This window comes from Ambystoma mexicanum, chromosome 4q (assembly GCF_040938575.1).
Source record: "Ambystoma mexicanum isolate Mex_15411 chromosome 4q, UKY_AmexF1_1, whole genome shotgun sequence".
Taxonomy (NCBI): domain Eukaryota; kingdom Metazoa; phylum Chordata; class Amphibia; order Caudata; family Ambystomatidae; genus Ambystoma; species Ambystoma mexicanum.
Window position 1 is genome coordinate 440,737,123 of NC_090928.1, and position 21,767 is coordinate 440,758,889.

Below are 21,767 nucleotides of genomic sequence, written 5' to 3' on the forward strand. Positions count from 1 at the left end.
CCTGAAGCAGGGCTGACCAAGCCTGACCCACCTCAACAGAGTGCTGGTCCCCAGATGCGAGAAATGTCTGAAGTGGTATCCAAGAACCGCAGTGTTGCTATTTGCTATAGACGCGAGGAGCTGAAACCGTGAAGTGCAGCTGAATTGAAGTTTGCCCATTGCTGCTGCTGAACTTCCCATTGCACTGCAGGATTCCCCAGACGTCCTCCCTCTTCTCCCCACGACTGAGGCCCAGGAACAACCGGATCTGCAGAGCTGTACAGGAACAGAAGCCAGCTGGAAGCATTTCTTCTAACCAAAGGTACTTTAAACCGAAGAAGACTTAGCTCTTGTTGTATAGCCTTACTTGTTCTCAGTTGAGACTTGTCTTGGTTGCCATTGCAGAATTGCTTGCAGCTTTGCCCCTCACAAGCCTCCCAGCGTGTGGCCCTTCAAGTGAATATTATTTCTACAAACATTTCTAAAAGCATTTTACAAGACTTTTACTTAACTGCAAAGACGATCTTCAGCTCCCCTAGACTTTGTTCAACTAACATTGACTATCCTGGCTCCCTGTGAGACTCTTCTACCTCTGACTTTGTGCTTTTGCCTTTCCCCCAGGAAAATGTTAATTTACTTTGTATTGGAAGGTTTAAAAAGTACTTACCAGTTTATGAATTATTTGTTAACCTTGGTTTTATTCCTCTATCTAACCCTTTGCACCCAAACTAAGTATTGCTCTGAATGTACCAGTGATAAATCAATGTCCACAGTGTCCTGCTATTTAAGTCACCTGAGGGTGTAGGAATTGTCTGTGTGCCAATGGGTATCATCTGATTTAGAGAAACAGCGTGTTTTGAAGTGTATAATTGTTACATGTTTTGCTCCCTTCTGACTGTTAAATGGATAATTGTTTAATCAAGACACCTTGAGTATATGTGTTTATTTGAATAACTGTCACTGTGAAACTCTGTGTTACAACCCTACTGCTCACATTGACCCCTCTTGAGATAAGCCTGGCTGCTCAGCCACACTACCAACTTTGTAGTACAGACTTATACCAAATGTTGGGTTCCTATTGCCAGGAAGTCATGGTTGCTGTAGTCTTCCAAAGGATACTGCGCACAATCTTGCCTAACACAAGCAAATAATGATCTGACCAAGGGCATGACGTAATCGTCATAAGGGTGGTAATTAGTTTATGGGTAAGCACACAATCTAAGATATGTCCCTCTTTATGTGTCTCTTTCTTAACCAGCTGGGAAATCCCCAGTGCAGTAAACATTGAGTCTACCTTTGGGTCATCCTTGTGGGAGGCCCTGAGGTTGTAATCGCCCAGGATAAGAGCAAACTAAGTATTCTTGAGAAAATCTCCTGGTACTATGAGACGTTTTTCCTCAAAAAGCAGGGTATGTGAAGGTGGCTGTTACAGAACAAGTAGGCTAATAGTGCAGCGATAATTTATGCGCAGTTTAATTAAGGTATATTCACAATTGTCCAGATTGGATAATATACAGGAATACACTTTGACTGATTCCCTTAGGATGATGGCAGTGCCATTACTTTTCCCTTCTAAAAAGGGCTCAAACAAATTGGGAGGCACTTGAGACAATTGCTGCGGTGAACAAGAACCTCACCAAAAAGTATAGGCCATCTAAAATTGACCCTGAATATTTGGAGAACCACCTGATGCCAGAAAGCCTGGTGGTTCAGGCGGCTACGTCCTTGTCCAAACACGCCGCATAACCCACTATCCCTCCTGACAGAGACCATAAGCAAGTGGACGCTTTGGCAAGAAAGACTTTTTCTGCGGGAAGCATGGCATTGAAATCGGCCAATGGCACTTGCGCCTTAGCAAAATTCACGTTCACCCTGTAGGATTGTATAGAAGTGGTGGCTGACCATATTCCTGAGGGGGGGAGAAAGAGAGACTGCTTCCTACCCGTCATAGGTGACAGAAAAGAGGCTATGTGCATGTCTTTACAGTCGGGACCGGATACTTGTTACGCTCACATGGTCTCTGTGGGGATTTTGGGGCACGGTTGGAGCCCTCCCTGGACTTGGCTCCCCTGGATCAGGCTTCTTCTGTAGTGTGGACTGCGCTGGTTGCTGACACTGCCCCTGAGAGAATACGAGAGGCAGTGAGAATGCTGTGGTTGGGCTGTAATTCCCCTCGAACCCTTCTTCCCAGAATGAGGTGAGCGTACGCCTACCCATGTCATCTCACCTGTTTGTTTATGATAGTGAGCTCTCTGTCCTGCTTCTGAACTGCTGGGGCGCCTTAAATGGACCTTGTTACTTCACTGGTCCATATGCGTGGCAGCCCAGACCGGCTGTGGCTGACCCACTTCAAAGGTAAGTGTTTCTTATCAATGATTATTGTCCTTGTCCGTAACCCTTGTAATGTCTTTCCTTCTTCCCAATAGGTGTGATGAAGGGCCCAGTGGAGTCGCAGTGTTGAGAGCAAGTCCAAATGGGTGTCAGAGGAGTTTACAAGGTCCCCAATAGAAGGTGAGTTGGGTTCTAAGGTCAAGCTCGAGGATTGTGTAGCGCGCAACCAAGCCTAAGTCTTTAAGTTGTTTCTAACCTTGTTTGTCCTTTCTCCTGCAGGGATGGCCTGGCGATGTCTGACGAGAGGCGGCTATCCGAAGACCTGCGAGTGGTTACTGGATGGATGGATCTGCGAAGATGCTGAGTGAGAAGAGCTTCCGCATAGCTAGACGCCCGCAACAGGTGGGGACGTGCTTCAACTGCGATGAACTGCTGGAATTAGGTAAGATGTGCTGCAGGCGATGGGATTGCGGAGTCAGGTAAGGTGTGCTCAGGCGGTGGTATGGCTAGAATCCGGTAGGGTGCGTGCTGAAGATGATGTTGCTGGGATCAAGTAAGAGCGCTTCTAGCAATGATTTTGCTGGAATCATGTAAGAGCGCTTCAGGCGGCGGTGTGCGTTACGATGCAAGAAGTAGACTAACACGAAGCGCTTGCCTGCGGGCGGGGCAGACTTAAATAGCCTGGTCCAGCCACGCCCCCTTGGCTCTGCCTTGTGGCCCCACCTTGGCACTCCCAGAGAATGCTGCACATGCAGCCCAGTGTTTCCTTATGGCCACGTCCGACCTGGGTGCACGTGGGGGACCAATTGGGGAGGAAATAACACGTGCAGCAGAAATAAAGTGTGCAGAGCACACTTTCTCATGAGCCTGTCGTCAAAGGCGCCAGGACTGGGTCCACCTGGACCCTTTGGATGATGGAATTAATAGTCCTTGCCCAGTGGCCATGACAATACTGCTGACAGCATCAGTAGATTCATGGCGACAAGTACCGTACTACAGATTTGCCCGGTTGAGAAAGTCAGGATGTGCACAGGACGTGCAGTCCAGACTTCTCAATATGCCTTTTGACAGCTCTCAGCTGTTTGCCAGCAAAGCTGAAGAAAGGCTGGAGAAGCTGCAGACCTCCAAGGTGGGGGCAAAATCTCTTCGCGTCGCAATCTGACACCCACACCAATCTTACCCCAGTGGATCTGCTTGTAAATCCTTTTGCTGCTATTCCTCAGTTGGTAGAGCGAGGGGACAGGCTAGTCAAAGAGGCCAAAAAAGATTCCCTCGTGGTGGTCGAGGGAGAGGTAAGAAGTCCGCCCAAACAGTGGTTGCTTTACCATCAGCCACTTTTCCAGCCACCTCAAAACCTTTGGGAGGTCTTAATCCACAAGACCCCAGTGGAAGGAAGATTGACTCGGCATCTGCAAGAATGGCGGGGCATTACTTCAGATGCTTGGGCATTAGAAACTGTAGCCCAGGGTTATTGTCTCCCATTCATAAAAATACCTCAGAATCATCCACCGGGGAACCACTCACTCAAAACTCCAGATCCATTCCTTGTGCAGGAAATGTTGAGCCTGCTAGAGAAATGTGCTATAGAACCTTTAACAGAAAGGAACACAGGGTAGTATTCCCCATATTTTCTAAAACCCAAGAGGGACGTGTGATTGAGACCCATCTTGGACTTGAGATACTCGAACAAGTTACTCAGGAAGGACAAGTTCAAGATGGTTACCCTTTCTCAGAACCTTCAGGCCCTCCAGTTTCAGGACTGGATGGTGTCATTAGACCTTCAGGATGCTTACTTTTTATGTGCCTATCCATCACAAGCACAAAAGGTACCTGAGGTTCGCGGGTGGCGGTTCTCCTTATTAGTTTCGGGTTCTGCCATTCGGGCTGCCCTCCATCCCGAGGGTTTTCACCAAGTTAATGGCGGTTGTGGCAGCGAGTCTCAGGAGAGGGGGAATTCACAACTACCCGTACCTGGACGATTGACTGATCCGGGCCCGGTCTCCCGAACAGGCCCTGGAACATCTCAGCATCACCTGCCACTCTCTCCACAGACTGGGCTTCTCCCTCAATTATAAGAAGTCCCAAATGATACCATCTCTAAGAGTCTAATTCATCGGAGCAGTCCTGGATGCATCATCGGGGTAGCCTCGCCACCCGAGGTGAGGACTCAACACATTCTGCAGATGGTCACCAAATTACAGAGTGCCTAATGTTTTCCTGCCTACGACTTTCTTAGGTTGGTCGGCCTCTTGGCATCCTGCATTTTCTTGTTGCCAGAGGCTCGTCTGAGAATGAGATCCCTCAAATGGGCTCTCAAAACTCAGTGGTCTCAATTCTCAGGCAGGATGTCAGACCTTCTTCAGGTTCCGAGCAGAGGTGCGCAGGACCTCCTGTGGTCGACCTGCGACAACAACATTCAGAAGGGAGAACCTTTTGGCAACCATGGCTGTAGATAACAGTTGTGGTGGACACCTCACTCACGGGGTGGGGAGCCTCCACCAACGATCTGACAATCAGCGGTCTTTGGTGTCCATCGGAGTCCAAACTGCACATCAACCTTTTGGAGCTGAGGGAAATCAGCCTAGCACTGAAGGCCTTTCTGCCCTTTGTATGGGGAAAGAATGTTCTGCATGTGACAGACAACATAGTGGCCATGTACTACCTCAAGAAAAGAGGCGGTGTAGGGTCACTACCACTGTGCAGAGAGGCAATGCAGCTCTGGTTCTGGGCAATTGAAGAAGGAATCTTCCTATCGGCAGTTCACCTAGCCGGAGAGGAGAACACAGCGGCAGATGCTCTGAGCAGGTAGAGCACAGTCTCCCATCAGTGGGAACTAGCTCAGGAAGTCCTGCAAGAGATCTTCGCCCGTTAAGGAACCCTTCAAGTGGATCTGTTCATTGCCAGTGTCAACCGGAAGTGCGGACTGTACTGCTCCAGGGACTTTCCCCCAAGTGGAGCTCTAGGAGACACGTTTGTAGTGGAATGGGAGTTTCCACACATTTATGTGTTTTGTTGCTCACCACACCAAGATTCGGAAGATTGAAACCGGACCTTCAAGACAGAAGTGGTGGAACTCTCGGAGCAACCAGTCTCGACCTCAGCTACCCTGATTTTAGTAAATCAGGCTTCCTCAAAAGAGGGGCTCTTTTCTATGATGTATCCCTCTGCTGTGATGATAAGACAGTCAGAGGTATCAATCAAATAAAAGAGCGGAGTAGACACACATACACCGCTATACCAACAGCTGAAAAGAAACCACAGAAAGGGTTATAAGCGGTAACGATAAGAATAATAATTGTAAGACAATCAACTATTCATTAATACCTGAATAACAAGTTGGTTGGAATAGCTTAGTAGATACAGAGCCTAAAAGAACAATGCAAAGGACAATAAGGAACTAGCTTACTGAGTTAACAACTCCCCTTGAACCCCTAGGGAATGCACAACTGACCTAGAAGGAGATGGTTGAGGAGCAAAGAGGGAAATCCAGTTCAAAAGGACACAACGACAGGAGAAAATAATAAACAGGAAGGTTAGTGAGGGAGGAAACACCCGAACGGCACGAGGGACGCACTAGGTACGGGTTGGTGCAGGTAACTGTAAAGCATCCTGAACTGCACTTGCAAAATAAGAGTACAAATCCAGCACAATGTCCAAGGAAAGTAATTTTCTTCACAGCAGAGTAGGAAGTGTTTATCCAAAAAGCAAATCACAGGAAATTATGACAACTACAACTAGAAATGAAGTCACACTTCACCTTCCTTGTGGAAGGAACCAAAAAGCTACAGAGCACAGGAAAACGACTACCAACAGCCGTCAACAATCCAGGAAACGTTCCGAGTCGTAACAGCGTGTAGAACCAAAATCAGCAGGGCAATCCGTGAACAGTCCGAGTGGCAAGCCAAGTCGAAAACCAGGGAAACTAAATTGGAAGGTTTGAAGGAGGAATTTAGCTTGAGGGCCAAACACGTAAGAGTACGTGTAGACTACAATTAGCTGCACCGAGCCCCGAGAGGAACCGGATTAAGAAGGCAAGGGGCGGGGCATCGGTGTACGCGTATTACATAATGCGCTGTCAGCTGACGCGGCCGATACTGATGCCGACGTCCATACAGTCTCCATGGAAACCGATAACGCTGCCACAGCGATGTCTTTCCCCGGACGGTGTGAGCCGGTGTAACTGCCGAGGGAGACTGGAGAGAATAGTGCTGCCGGAGCGTAACAGTTTTCTCCTGTACCCGTCATTCTTCAAGTGATCAGGAGGTTGAGAAGGTTTAGGAAATCCATGATCCTAATTGCTCCGTATTGGGCGAGGAGGTTGTGGTACCCGGACCTTCTGGACATGCCCATCTGCTCTCCAGTACGTCTTATGCAAAGAGAGGACCTTCTCTCGCGAGAGGATGATCGAGTTCTCCATACAGAGGTCAATGCACTCAACCTTCATGTCTGGTTTCCGCGAGGTTGAGATATAAGGATTGGGACCCCCTTGACGACGTAATGGAGAATTTGCTTTCTCTTAGAAGGCCAGGAACAAAATCCTTACACCGTTGCCGTTGGAACAAGTTCTGTAGCTGGTGCAGGGATAAGAATGTTGACCTTTTTACATGCAGCACACCTATGGTTTTAACTTTCTTATTACACCTGGCTCATCTGGGGTTCCAGGTTGGCACAATTAAAGGGTATCCGGCAGCACTATCTATTGTTAAGCGCTCTTCTGAAAAGTTAACTTCCTTCAAAATACCATTAGTGATACGCCAGGTCTAAAGATGACAAACTTCCAGAATTGGAACCAAGGAGGCCTCTGATAACTCCCTCAGCTCTTCGAGAATGGATCCCCCCCTAACCTTCACAGAATGGAAGTCTTGCTTCAACCTATCGGAAGCGGATAGATTCATCAACACGCAGCTGCGTCATTGGATCTCCCAACCGCTGATTAGACAAAGAACCACTAAGTGGCTCCACCCCCTGGAACTCTCCCTCCAAGTAGGCCGCCCGGAGAGGACACATTACGAAACTTTACAAACTCTTAAAAGATGACATGCTAGTTATCAGAACCGCATATATGTCCCGGTGGGAAGCGGACCTACGGCACAGCATCGACGACCAACCGTGGGTTGACATTTGGACCAGAAACAACTCCGCCTCTAGATGTGTCACCAATAGAGTAGGGGCACTCAAATTGCTCTACTGATGGTACTACCTGCCTGAGCGCCTGCATCATTTCAATAGCTTACTGGATCCTAATTGTTGGAGACAATGTGTCATGATTCCTGCCCCTCTTGTCCCCAGCCCTCCAAGATGTCAGGCATACAGGCCACGATCACATTCATGGCCCTCAAGGGCCTCTCCATCCCTCCAAAGACTCGCTTGGAGTCAGACTTGGCGCTTGTGGCACCAGACTTACTCACTCCCACAGGAAAACATTGGGGATTGGACTTGTAATGCATTGATGGGGACAAGATGGATGCCCCCACATATTTTGGTTCCCAGAACTGCATGTGCGGTCTAGTCTTTTGGGTGTGGTTCAGCCCAGAGGCATCTGGGATACCCAGAGACTATTTAAGCCACACCCAGGCTGAGAAGCATGCTTTGTGTTTTCTGCACCTGCAGCGTGACATTCACCATGTTCGGATCGGTCTCCAGTGGGCCTGCATCTTTTTTCTGCGCTCAGCTCCTGCAAGAACAATAACACTGTTAGGAACAGCCTTATCTTGCAGCCCTTCTGCCCATCATTCAACGCTCCTTCTGTTCTGCGGGCATCTTCGGCGGTGTCATTCCCATCCCGGCACGCCGCTTCCTAATGAAGAGGAAAAGAACAGAGAAAAGGCATTAGTAAGCATTTTACAGCTCTTCGCTTATTTTTTTTCAAGTGCAGTACGAGCTTCAAACGCTTACCTGAATCCCAGCCTCTCTGGGGGAACTGTGTCTCCGCAACTTCTCATCCATCTGCGAGGGGGAAAAGACACTCCAGGTTAGCGTGGAAACATCTAGAGGCGCCGCATACCGCGCTTACTCATCGCATTTGTTCTTCATAACCGGGATCCACGCTGACAACGCTGCTGCACCTAAAAGACACAGAAAAATAACTCAGTTCAATACAAATACGAAAAGGGTGCATCGCGCATCACGCTCTCACTCACCTTCAGCGCCACTCATCTCAGCAGCACGCCGCCATCCCCAGACGCCAGCCATCATCTAAGAAGGAAAGGAACGAAGTTTGAGAACTGTTCAAAGACTCATTATACTTACCTGTCAGACTCTCGCCAGTGAAGTAACTAGGCACCAACGAGCCTGCATCAATCAACGCGTCCCTGCGCTGAAAGCAGGACGGAGAGCACACCATCTAAGAAAACAAGGTGAGCTGTGGATCAAAGAGAAGGGTTGGACCCCGGGGAGGAAGGGGTTCAAGCACACAGAGACAATAGGCAGTTAAACTCTACCAATCCTGTGTTTCAGGCCCAGTCTCCAGTCGAATAGCCTCCAGGGAAGGGTTTGAGGTCGTAAGAGGCCAGGACCGGCTGAGTGACGTCCCTGTGGATACCATGTGAGCGTTACACAATGCAGAGTCAGAGGATCATACTTCCACATGTGGTGGGAGTGTCTGGTGGCACAGTCCTTCTGGGGAAAAGTACTTCAAACGATAGAAGCCATCCCCCACTGCAAACTCCGCTGACCCCGGAGGTGGTTCTTCTGGGAACTCCACAGCCAAATTGCTACCCAGGATCGGGATCAACCGCAAAGCTGATCACGCACCTCTTACTAGCGGCTAAGATCTCTCTCACCCACAAATGGAAATGCCGGGAGGGCCCTCTTCTCTCACTATGGTGGACTAAGGTCTGGGACATACTGGTGGCTGACAAGGTCACGGTTTGCCAAAGAAGGATCGCTCCACTGCTTCACAGACTGCTGGGCCCCGGTCCTGGAATAGGATGAGGCTTTCCCAGCACTGACCTTCCAGCCAAGGCGAGCAAGCCTTACTCTCTATGGTCCTAAGAACTCTCATGGGACCCCGCAAGAACGAAGGGGTTCCAGAGAGGAAGGGGAGAAGAATCCACAACCTGTAACGAGGGGAAGGGAGGGGGGACAATGTTTTCAAATAAATGTTACCTTTACTATAGGAAGTTATATATGTAACCTGATGCACCCGGTTTTAAATAAAGTTGGTACAAAATAAAAAAAAAATACCACTAGTGATACCATTTCTGAAGGGATTGACAAATGTATTGCCTCCGATCCCCTTTCAAGTCCCGGTTTGGGATCTCAACTTAGTTTTGAAATTTCTCATGTGTGCTCCTTTCGAGCCTATTCATTCCTGTCATTTAAGATTCCTAACACTGAAGACCATCCTTTTGGTTGCTCTTACATCAGCCTGTAGGATGAGTGAAATTCAAGCCTTGTCTTGCAAGCCTCCTTCAACAATTTTCTTTAAGGAAAGAGTGGTCCTTAAGGTTAAATCCACATTTTTACCCAAAATTGTCTGATTTTCATCTAACTCAAATAATTGTACTACCGTCTTTTTATCCTCCACCTCATCCTGGAAAGGAAGAGGAGAGGTTACACAGGCTTGACCCAAGGCGTGCACTTAGCTTCTGCATATCCAGGATGTCCAAGTTAAGACAGGATGATAAACTTTTTGTTGGTTTCACAGGCCATAAATTTGGTATGACGGTCACAAAACAAACTTTGTCTAGGTGGATCATTTTAGGAATTTCTGAATACTACAGATTAGCTTGAAAAGATCCTCCCGAGGGTCTCAGAGCTCATTTGACCAGCGGCATGGCTACTTCCTCTGCCTTACAAGATGTCAGGGTGGGGAATGGAGGAGATAGGATTTTAGAGAGGTGCGGAAAGAAGGATAGGAGGCGATAGAACGGATAGGAGTCCTAATTCAGGATATTTGTGTAGCGGCCACATGGTCCTCCGCCCACAATTTCATACACCATCATAGTCTGGACTCTACCTCGGCTGGGAAGGTGGATTTGGGAAGGCAGTGTTTCATTCGGTACACACAAGACCATGAGGAACTCCTAAATTCTGACTCCCTCCTCCAAAAAATGCAAACACTGCTATGGGAGTCTATCAAAAGATGAGGAATACGTGGGAGTACACAATCCATTCGAAGAACAAGTTACTCATCTGTGGTAACGTTCTTTTGATTGGATGTTCCTCTCACCTATCGCGTATTCCTCACCGCCCCTGCCAGCCTAACCCCGCCGTAGAATTTCCTTGTTATTGCAGTCTACAGTCTTTCAGGGTGAGTAACTGTCTTGCGTAAAGGTACATCCAAAAGGAAAATTGGAAATACGCACAAAAACATAACTGAAGCCAACGGTCGCTGCATGCGCTATATACCAGTAATGATGTCGACATCGAGGCGCAGGCCCTCGAGGGACATAGTCGACAGGCATCAACATGCAGCGCCTCCTGCTGGAAGCAATTTCCAAAGTGTCTAAAACTGGATATGGATATATCAATAGATGAGGAATACGTAGGAGGAACATCCAATCGAACGAATGTTACCACGGGTAAGCAACTTGTTCATCTCGATGATTGGTTGGTGCGAGCACCCATCTTACGCCGTGGTGGCAGAGAGCACATTGTCCACCATTCACTGCCTGCATTCCTTTGGTTTCTCCATACATTTCCCAAGGTATTGTCTAGTCCCAGCGTAGCAAGCGTGCCTAGGAGCCAAGCTCCGCGCACACAGCTGCACAGCAATGCCTTCCCGTAGAAATGCCTTCTATTTAGCACATCAATGGTGGTTTAAGTCCACAGCTAATAGTCCCTGTTGGGCATGACGTTGTTGAGCATTCCTCTCATCAATCATTGCAGACAATGTATGCGTTCGCTGCAAGAGTTTCTGGACTCTCGATGGGTGCAGGTCCCCGGATCCTGGGAGGATTGCATCCGTCTCACATAGCAATTCAAGGAAGGCCTATGTTAGTGGTACAACAAAGCCCATCTTGTCCATGGCGTTCCCTTTCAGCTACCCAATCACCAGGTCACTGTTACGACAGCCGCTTCACTAGACTGCTGCAGGGCCCTCTCACAAGACCTTCATGACAGAGATCTAAGGACGAAGGAGGAAAAGTTGGTACACATCATCCTCCTATAACTAAAGGCAATGCTATGGGCCCTCAAGTCCTTTCTTTCATTACTCTGCGGAAAGGTGGTGCAAATCTTTACAGACAACACCACTGCAATGTTCTATATCCGCAAGCAAGGAGGAACGAGATCCCCACAGTTGTCAGCTGAAGCACAGCCCCTGTGGCATTGGGCATTACAACATAAGATGTTTCTACTTCCCTTTCACCTTACAGGGATCCAGAATACCATAGCGGACTCACTCACTAGGGAGCTCCGATCTTGCCATGAGTGGAAACTGCACTGAGAGCAACTTCATCAAGTATTCCAATGTTGGGGCACTCCGGAAATAGATCTTTTTGCGACCTACGACAACAAGTGATGCAAAATCTTCGCCTGCATATTTCCCCACCCAGAGAGCCTGGGGGATGCCTTTGCCTTTCCACAGGACGAGAAGTTACTGAATGCGTTGCCACCCATCCCTCTGGTGTCATGGGTCATCACAATCTTCAGACTGTGTCAGTGCAAACTGATGTTCGTGGCCCCAGTTTTGGTACTCTGAAAGTCTCACACTCTCCTCAGCAGCTCCAATCACGATGCAACCGCACCACGATCTGCTGTCCAGGAACCAAGGAGCTCTCGTTCATCACAACACACTCTCGCTCAATCTAACAGCCTTGCTACCGCAAGACTGCCAAGGCTTCCTATCGCAGTCCCTGGTCCCATTCACTTTGGCATGTTACAAGAACAAGTGGAAATGGTTTGAAGTCTGGTGCAGATTGCACAGGCTACAACCCCTGACCATCCGGTCACTGGACATTCTTCTGTATTTGTTGTCCCCGGCGTAAGCTGGTTTGGCTCACTCCTCCATTAAGGTGCACTTGGCTGCCATCACCAGGCACAACCGTTTGCCTGGCAACCCTTCAATCGGGTCTCACAGGTTGGTTAAGGAATTTTTGAAGGGCCTATTCAGATCTGTCAGTGACCAGCTCCAGCATGGGAGCTTAACGTCCTTTCCAGGCTCATGAAACCACCCTTTCCTTTGAGCCTATGAACAAAACCACACGTCCCAGCTATTTGTGTCGTTTGGACCCTCGGGCCAAGGAAGGGCACACTCAAAGCCTTCCATTTCCTGGTGGCTTGCTGCATGCAACTCCTTCTGCCACCAGCAGGCTGGGCCTGGCATCCCAGAACTCACTCCACCAGGGCAGTGGCAACCACGATTGCTTTCCTCTCTTGCACGCCACTGCTAGTCATTTGCAGGGCAGCTACATGGAGGTTGGTGCACACGTTCACCAAGTTCCGCTGTATCAATAAGGATTCTGTGGCAGAGCCCAAGACTCACAATAGAGATAGACGGTCTCAAACCAGAAATTGATAACAGTAATGCACAGACCAACACCAAGGAACGCAACTACAAGATCATGGCACTGAAAGCACAAGCAAGCAGATTATGATTTAAGTCCGGAAGATGTACGCTAAAATACACGTCACCCATGTGACAAATATTTCGAGCCAACGTGCAAACTGACCATCTTTTTCAATAAATAGATCTTTTTCTTAAAGCACAAAACAGTGTCTGCTATCAACCCCAAACAAAAAGTCCAAGATTGGTCAGTCCGTTCTTCGGAGCCTGTTTGCGTGAAGTAAGTTGATCTCCAGTGGTAAATTTTGCTACAAGGAGCTTGCCTCTGCCCTTTTTCCATGGTTATATACTGCTTTGTAATCTATTCACAACATGTGAATCTATGAAAGATCCAATGTTGGAGGAAAAATAAGTTACCTGTAACTCCTGTTCTGCAGCATTGGTATCTTTCACAGATTCACATGCGACCCTCCTGTATACTCCTCTGGCTTTTCTTTTGGCACATACTTCCCCTCACATGCGCTTGCCAAAATCCAAAGTTGGCCGATAGAGGTGGAGCTTAGGGAGCCTTTCCAATTGGCTGGCAGCATTATGACCCAAAGTTTCCTATAATGGAGCACAGAAGTGACTGAAAGTTTCAGTTTAAATTTAAACTGCTCTGTTAGCAAGGATTCCCTACCTAATGATGGGGAATATTCACAGCATGTGAATCTATGAAAATTCTGGAGAACAGGAGTTACAGGTGTTAGGGCGAATTTTAATTTCTGTGCGAATTTCCTCCCACCTTAAAGACCCCCAGCTCTTTTGCTGAACTCAGGAGTTTTTAATTTTAACTCCTGAGTGAGTGGGTGTTACTCACCAAACCGGAAGGAGTACTTGATTCCGACCTGGATCGAGATATGAGGCGAGCCGAGGAAGTCTTCAGAAAACCCAGATCCCCTGATTTCAAAAGAATCAGGCTTCCTCTTAGAGAGGGGCTCTTTTTCACGACATACCACTCTGCTATTATGTAAAACAAGACAGAGTAGTCTATAATGCAAAAGAGCAGAATTGAGCGCACCACCAAGCAATGCTGCAAAAAATACAAAAAGTTGTTTTGAGTATAACGCCAACCTTGTGTGATAGGTATATACAATTATTGAACACAATAGAATCGCTGGTACCTGAGCTAGTGGAATTGAAGGCCTTGAGAGGAAGTCCCGTATCAGTTCAGTAAAGTGTTCAGAGTTCCAAAATGAAGGATGAAAACGAAAGGATAAAATAACAAATGGGAAGGTTAGTATAGGTAGGACAACCCGAACGGCACGAGGGACGCACTAGGACCGGGTTGGTGCAAATCTGGAAAGCGTTCATACTGCACTTTAGTGGAAAATACACATCGTCTTCACAGGATGTTACACAGTCCAAAGTAGGTGAGGTAGAAGTAAATCCTTAATTAGGTAAGGCTGGAAATAGGACTAAACTGATAGAAGACTGAATTCCCCTGGAAGCAAGGGCGCTTGCTGTAAGAAGAAAACTGAAGACTGGAATTCCGTTCTCAGCAGGACAGGCTGAGCGGGGAGCTCAACAGGAGCTCGGCAGTGTAAAGGAGACTGCGAGCGGATTCAAAACCAAGACAACCGATATCGAAGGACAAATCCAGGAAGCAAAACAGGAGACAGAAGCCAAGGTCTGGTAACGGTAGATCAAATACAAAGCAGGATACACGGAGGGTAATCCGAATGGAACAAGCCGTAGGAAGGCTACAAAAAGGAACGCCGTAACGATCAATTAGCAGCAACGAAGCTCCCGCGGCTAACTGCTTTTAAGGAACAAGGAGGCGTAGCTTCCGTGAAAGCGAGGCACGTCTGATCAGCTGACTAGCAGATCTACGTGACCCAAACAGTTTCCAAGGCAACTTGTAACGTTGCCAGAGCGAATTCCCTGATTGCGAGATACTCCGTGGGAACGATCTTTTCGGTAATGTCTTTTGTTGCTGCCGTAGCGTAACAGTGGGTCGTTTTTTTCACTCTCTCGTGTTTTTCCCTGATTAAGATTTGATGTTTTCACTGTTTTTGGAGTCTGAAAATCTCCATAGGCATCTACCTTTTGAATAGTGACACACACAGCACCCTCAATGCAGTGTCACGGAGAAGTCCTTTGGATTTCTCTTAAGGTTTAAATACCTTTTCTTGGGTGAACTTCTGTTCCCAAGAATAGTAAGGTGAAATTGATCTTACTTACCTATTTCCTTTTGTAGGTCCAGTACACACCATTTTATGTGGAGTGCTCGAGTTTACTTAGTAACCCTTATCCTACTTTCTCCTGTAACATTTTTTTGCTACCCTTGCTACAATTCGCTGGTGGCAGTGGTTTAATTTTTACTACCAGTGTGCTTTGTTACCGCAGGCTGAACCCTCAGCTGCAGTACAGCACCCATGGGTATCCATTTTGTAAAAATGGCCCCTCTCTTCTTTTTTCGCCATTTTCTGTTTGTGAGGTCTTTCTTGACTTTTACTCTGTACGTTGAGACAGGTTTGAGCCCTTTGTGTGTTTTGCCTTTGGCAGGCTTCAGCCCTGAAGCCTGCCCCTGGATCCAGTGTGTCTGGAAGGACAGGATGTGAGGGAGGGTCCCGAAACACTCCTGTCCCAAAGGACAAATCTCTAGGTGTGCCTGATCGAAACCAGTCCTGGTTGGCCTGCTGGCTGTCCGGGAAGGACAGCAACCCTGCTGTGTGATTGACAGCCTAGGGCTGTGAATGAGTGAGAACGAGCTTAAAAGACGAGGTTCTTGGGACTACAGGCCGAGTCGACCACTGGAAGAAACACCCAAAGACAAAATCGTGACCAGAAGTCTGCTGCAACCTCCTGGACCTTGAATTGCCCAGTGAAGCCCTGATGCTTTGCTGACCTCCTTTTTCACCTCGACAGAGAAGCTCCGGATGGAACGACTTCTCCCCTTCGGCTGGTGGGACCAACTAGCCCGAGACGAACTCCACTTTGGCGCAATCACCGACTTGTTGTGCCTCTCCAGTCTTGCAGAAGCCCAATGCCAGGGGTCGAGTGTCCATAACCGAGAGCAACGTCGTCCGCGGCACTAATCTGGCCAAAAGCTCCAGGAGCCTCCTAAGGACACTCCAGAAGCAGGAAATCGCAATCCAGAGTACCCTCACCAGAGTCCAGGACTGAGGGAGCAAGGAAAGGCCAACCAGAGATATTTGTTCTGCATCAACGCTGTTTGCGAGGAGACCCGGTGCCTGCGAAAGCTTTTCCCCGAGTACTGCCACAGAAGCCCTCCAGACGTCCTCCCTCTTGTCCCCACGACTGAGGCTCAGAAACCAGGGTCTGCTTGGCTGTAGCAAGACTGAATCCAGCAGGACAACGTTTCTTCAAACCAGAGGTACTTTTTGCGATTGTGGGTACTTACCTTCTTGCCTTAAGTCGTGCTTTCTCACTTGAGAATTGCACTTGCTTAACTTTTCGAATTGACTTCGACTCCTCTTGCACAGGCCTAACAGCTTGCGTTCCTTCAGTGATTTTCTTGAACTAACTAACTTTGTGAAAAATTGTATCCAAGAAGTGCATCAGAACTATAGACTTTATCCACTTGACTTTGGCTGTCCTGGCTCCCTAAAGGCACCCTTCTGAATCCATTGAATTTTGACATTGCTTGTCCCTCATAGGTTGTAATTTGTTGAACACTTACTGCTGGGAAAGGCTTACCTAGATTACATTGGAGGATTCAAACTGTCTTTGCTTTATAAGAAAGTATGTTCTAACCTTTCTATTTTCCCCCACCTTTCCTTCTTGAAACACAGTCTAAAAGTGTATTGGTGTTTAATATAAATGCAATAATATCCTTGTTATTGAAGTCACTTCAAGGTGTAGGAGAAATGTATTAGCATAACCAAAGTGTATTCACCAACTGACTGACTGCGATATATGTTATTGTGATAACTTGATTTTAAACGCTTTGATTATTTTGACCCCCTTTAGTCTTTGATAAACGGAGAGTTAAGAAGCACATATTTTGGCAGTTCTCAGTTCGCTTCACTGGTTACCAGTGGCAAAGCGTGTGCATTTTAGATTTCTATGCATGGTGCACAGGGCCTTCTATGCTGCTGGCCCGGAGTACCTGCAGTTGAAATTTTGACCCTATGTTCCTGCCCGCGTGTTATGCTCTGCAGACCGCTCCCTTCTGGCTCTCCCTAGGGTTTGTCATGCGAGACTTGGAGGCTGCTCTTTTTCGGTCAAAGCTGCCATTCTGTGGAATGCCCTTCCGGCTGCCTTTTGCACGGTCTCTATTGACCTGCCATTCAGGAAGGCTCTGAAAACTCTACTTTTAGCCTTTCTCTCTTTGAATCCTTTGTTCTCAGTCATAGCGCCAGGTTGCCTTTCGGTGTCCGTTGCGCTGTACTTCGGTATGGAAAATTATAACATAACTTATTTGACTTTGTAAAGTGATTCTAAAGTTTGCTTGACTGTTAGAAACAATTGCCTTTTTAAAGATTGCGTAACTAAAACCAATGTGTAAGTAGTTATATATTTATAACTGAAACATTGAGTGTAAGTGTTGCTTGGTTACTTGTATTGACTGATTTCATCTGTACAGCTCTACAGCTCAAATGTACCCCACTTGAGATAGGCCTGGCTGCTCAGTCACACTACCAATTTGTGTAGTACAGACAGACCTGTACCAAATGTTGGGTTACCTAATAACAAGCAGATAAGTCTTGTGTAGTCTGACAGAGTGACTGCACTAATATGTACCTAAGAACAGGTAAGTAACTTATTCCTTCCTCAACTAGCCCCCTCCTCTACCCTCCCTGCTATTTTGGGGTTCAACATGCATTTATCCAAGATAATTATTGTCCTCCTTAGATGTAAAAGCATTCAGGGATTCTCTTGTGTATGTGTTTAATTTTTCTGATCATTAATAGTGTGCGGTATCACTTTTGTGGCTGTTGTATACCCCTTGTTCATCCGTACCATTGGGCAGGGATCTTCCATTTGTTTGCCGTCTTCTGTAGTGTGTCAAGAATGTGAGCCATTCCGAATCTACATGGGCATGTGTCTCTGCTGGTATGGTTGTCATATATCTTGTGGGCCTTACTGGTCCATTCTCGTTGTGTCGGACGAGTTGGTCTTTTTCAGTAAGTTGTTAAACATACCCTGGCCACCAGGAGCAGGTTCTTTGCCATATGCGCTAAAGTGGTGTACAGGTCTCTTTCATTGTCCAAACAGCACCAATAGAGGGGGCACTGTCCTATCTATCTCATCCAGCTCTTTTACCCAGGCCAAAACCTCTTTCCAGAAAGTATGTGCCAATGGACATTCCCACCAAATGTGCCAATATGTGTCTGTCATTCCGCACCCCATCCAACATAATAGACAAGGGACTGTATTTGTAACAGAAAATGTATGCTGAAATGTTGCTCATTTAAACAAAATTGTAACTTTGACCCGTCTTTCATTCCATCAACTCTCAAAATGTTTTGTTTTGTTGAACAGATTGTAAGATGTGAAGAACTCCACCTTCATGCAGAGAACCTATCAAGACGTGTATGGGAGCTGTTGATGCTGCTTCCCACATGCCCCAGCATGCTACATGCATTCCAAAGTATTTCAGAGGAGCAGGTGAGTTGGAGACATCTTTGCTTACTCAGCACAGTAGAAAATGGATAATGTATAGTTTTCCTTGGCATGTGGATAGCTTGCATGCTTCCCTTATGTTTAAGTTAAATGTAGCTTTGTTGGTTGAAAATCTTTGCTGTGCATGGCCAGTTGTGGTCCATTGCCACTTTTACTAGCCTGATGAATCAATTATTTATGGTGAACTTGTAACTCTGCATTCAGTGATTGTCTGCTTTTTTCAGATGTAAGTCCCAAATTGTAAACTGAGAATCCTAGCTAATTTTAAAACTTATACCAAGCAGTAATACCTTCTTCTTGTCTTTTGCAGTCACATTATAAAGTTGTTGCATGAAACAAACACCCATTGCCATTATTGGACCACATTAGTGTATTTTTACCATGTTTTCCTTGCTATTCCATGTTCCCAACAATTCAGAACATTTGCTCCTACAGCATACTAGGCTATTGAACTACCCTTTATTAAAGAATTAAAGATAATTAAACCCCCACAACAAACATGTCTCAGTATCCCAGGTGTTACCCTGTGCACTATAAATACAGTCACTAATGAGACAGCCAGAAAATCAGGGTTTTCCACTTAGAGATTGGGTCATGTAACTGCTCTTCTGCTTCTCCTTTTTTTAAATAATCTGTTTATTGAAGCAGCCTCATTAACAGTTCATAATACCACAATCAATTATCTCCAACCCTATTATAAACCAGTACAAAAGAAAGGTTGCACAGTAGCTGAAACACCCCCTACATTTTCTTTTAAATGATTGAAGTTATAAAACCCTCTTTGAAATGTTAAAATGGCCCCAGAGCCCAATAATGAATAGGGAGCCCCCACCCAAACCAAGATCACTTACCTTTATCCCCCTTCACTAATTCCATGCAAGGGAGCCAGTTCCCAGGATTTCCTGTTGTGCACCCTCTAGAGGAGTCATGCCAACCAAACTCCGGTTCACTGTGGCAGCACAACATTCTGGAGGAGGGACCAACTAAACACTAGATCAAACTCATGAGAAAACAAAGCGAAACAACAAGTATCACTGATTGCCTCTCCTGAACAATAGATTTAGCAGCAACCTCCTGTGTAAAGTTGAAATTCTAAAGGATTGTGTCCTCCCACAGTTTCCTCAGCTTACTTAGATATATTCTTCCTTTAGCAGCAGATCTCAGAAACCTTTGACAGCAGGGGGGGCTTTGCAGCTCTAACATCGACTTTCCTCAGCGCTCTTCATCGTCGAGACTGTATAGCTTGCACCATGACTTCAGTCCTTTTTTTTCACATTCTCAGCATACCATCCTCAATACCTGAGAGAAATCCCTTTGCATTCACCCCTTCTCTACTTGTTAGCCACAGTAACTTAATTGTATGCCTTGTTATTCTCTTTTGGCTTTATGCAATGTTTGTGCAATTCTTGGCTTTGGCTAATACTTGTACACCTCTTGGCTTTAAGCAATGCTTGTAACACTCTTGACTTTGGGCCATGCTTGTTTGTTAACTGGCACTCACAATCTTTAAAGTTCGGTCACTCAGGTTCAATGCTACAATGTTTTCTACTATTTCACCACTTGAGTTTAATACTACAATGGTTTCTGCTGCTCAAAATTAATCCTTTAGTTAACCTTCCCTTTGGAATCATTTTTAAGTATACGCAATTAGTAATTACTCTGTTTTCTTCAGTTCGGTATTCAATAAGTGCTATTCAAGCTATTTCACTCATATGCGTGTGATACTTTTGTTGCATTCATTGTCCGACAACCAGAGCATTTCCTGTTGCGCAGTCCCTGCAATTCGGTTCACATGGGGGAAAGCCTTCCTCTGGGAACACTACAAACAACTCTGACTACAGGTATAGGAAACCCAACCTTTGGTATAAGCTTGTACTACACAGTTTTGGTAGCGTGTTGAGCAGCCAGGCTTATCTCAAGAGGGGTCAATGTGAGCTGGAGTGGAGTTGCACAGAGATTTACAGTTACAAGTATTCAAATAAACTCTTACACTCAAGGTTTCTTAAATAAACAATTATTAATGTATTCATCAGTCAGTTAGAATAACCCTTCTTCAGAAGGGAGCAATATAAAAGTAACACTCAAATACACTTCAATACTGTACACTCTTAGTTTCTAAATCAGTAAAGACCCTTTTGGGATGGGCCACAGACACGACCTACACCCTCAGGTGACATCAATTGCTAGGGTGCTGGGGACATTAATATATCACTGTTGCATTTAGAATTATATAGTAATAAGTCAAAGGAAAAGGTTATTTAGAAAATACAAGAGACCACAAATATTCTTAAGCAGGCAAATACTTTCAGATCCCCCAATAAGAGTCATTCAGGGCAAGTGGTTAAGCCAAAGTCAATAGGCAAAAGTCTGTGAGCTGAAGCACTTCTTTTTAGGTAAGTAGAAAGTCTTTGCACAATGTTTTAGAAGTCTTTTAAGAAAAGAAGAATCAAATGTAGGGCCACAAGCTGATTAGACTTTGAGTAGTAGCATATGCACAACTCTACAGTTAGAGGTAAATTCTCTCACTTAGTACAGTACATTTAAAATGAAGAAAAGATGCAGCAGATGACTCCTGTTCCTGTGCAACTCTGCAGATCTCACTGTTCCTGGGCCTCAGTCGCAGGCACAAGAGGGAGGACATCGGGGGACTCCTGCACTGGACTGTCAAAGCTTGCAACCGGCAAACGCCACTTTCAGTGGTTGTTCGGTGTTTCAGCTCCTCGCGTCTAGCTCAAATAGCAACACTGCGGTTCCTGGCTGTCGAGATGTACTTTCCTTGCTTCAGGGGTCCCGCACTCTGTTGAGGGGGCTCAGGCTCGGTCAGTCCTGCTTCCTGGGAGTCCAGAGGATCTTCCTGAAGCTCTAGGCCAGCTTAAAAGCAACACACACAATATGGTGTTCCTCTCCCTGTCTATACGGTTTCCAGCAGCAACTCTGGAAATTCAACCAGCTCTGAGATGGATGTCCAGGTGGCTTACTTTGGAGGTGATTGGTCCCACAAACTCAAAGGGAGAAGTCGTCCTTGCAGAGGCTTCTCTGTCGATAGGAATTTGGAGTTTCAGCACAGCAGCAGGGCTTCACCCGGCAAACCAACGGTCCAGGAGTTGCAGCAGGCGTCCTCTTCAAGTTCTTCTTCGGTTCCTTCGTCCAGTGGTCGACTCAGCCTTCCAAGCCAAAAGCCTTGCCTTTTATTCAGTTCTCTCCCATTCATTCCAGCCTAGCTGTCAGTCACCCAGCAGGGTGGCTTTCCTTGCCGGACAGTCAACCGGCCAATCACCACAGAGTGCATTTGGGTCTCCTAGGAGACTAAGCACAGGGAGTTTTGGGCACCTCCCTCACTTCCTGCCTAGCCCAGACACCCTGGAGCCAGAGACGG

The 21,767-nt window shown here is 46.6% G+C and overlaps 1 protein-coding gene across 1 annotated transcript in view; it reads left to right on the top strand.

Moving 5' to 3' along the window:
- USP34 (ubiquitin specific peptidase 34) overlaps positions 1-21,767 on the top strand; it is a 3,618,222-nt gene that overhangs the window by 1,503,450 nt on the left and 2,093,005 nt on the right. The window contains exon 29 of the mRNA XM_069608012.1: positions 18,251-18,376. Within this exon, the coding sequence (XP_069464113.1) occupies positions 18,251-18,376 (126 nt within the window). The remainder of the gene's footprint in view (positions 1-18,250; positions 18,377-21,767) is intronic.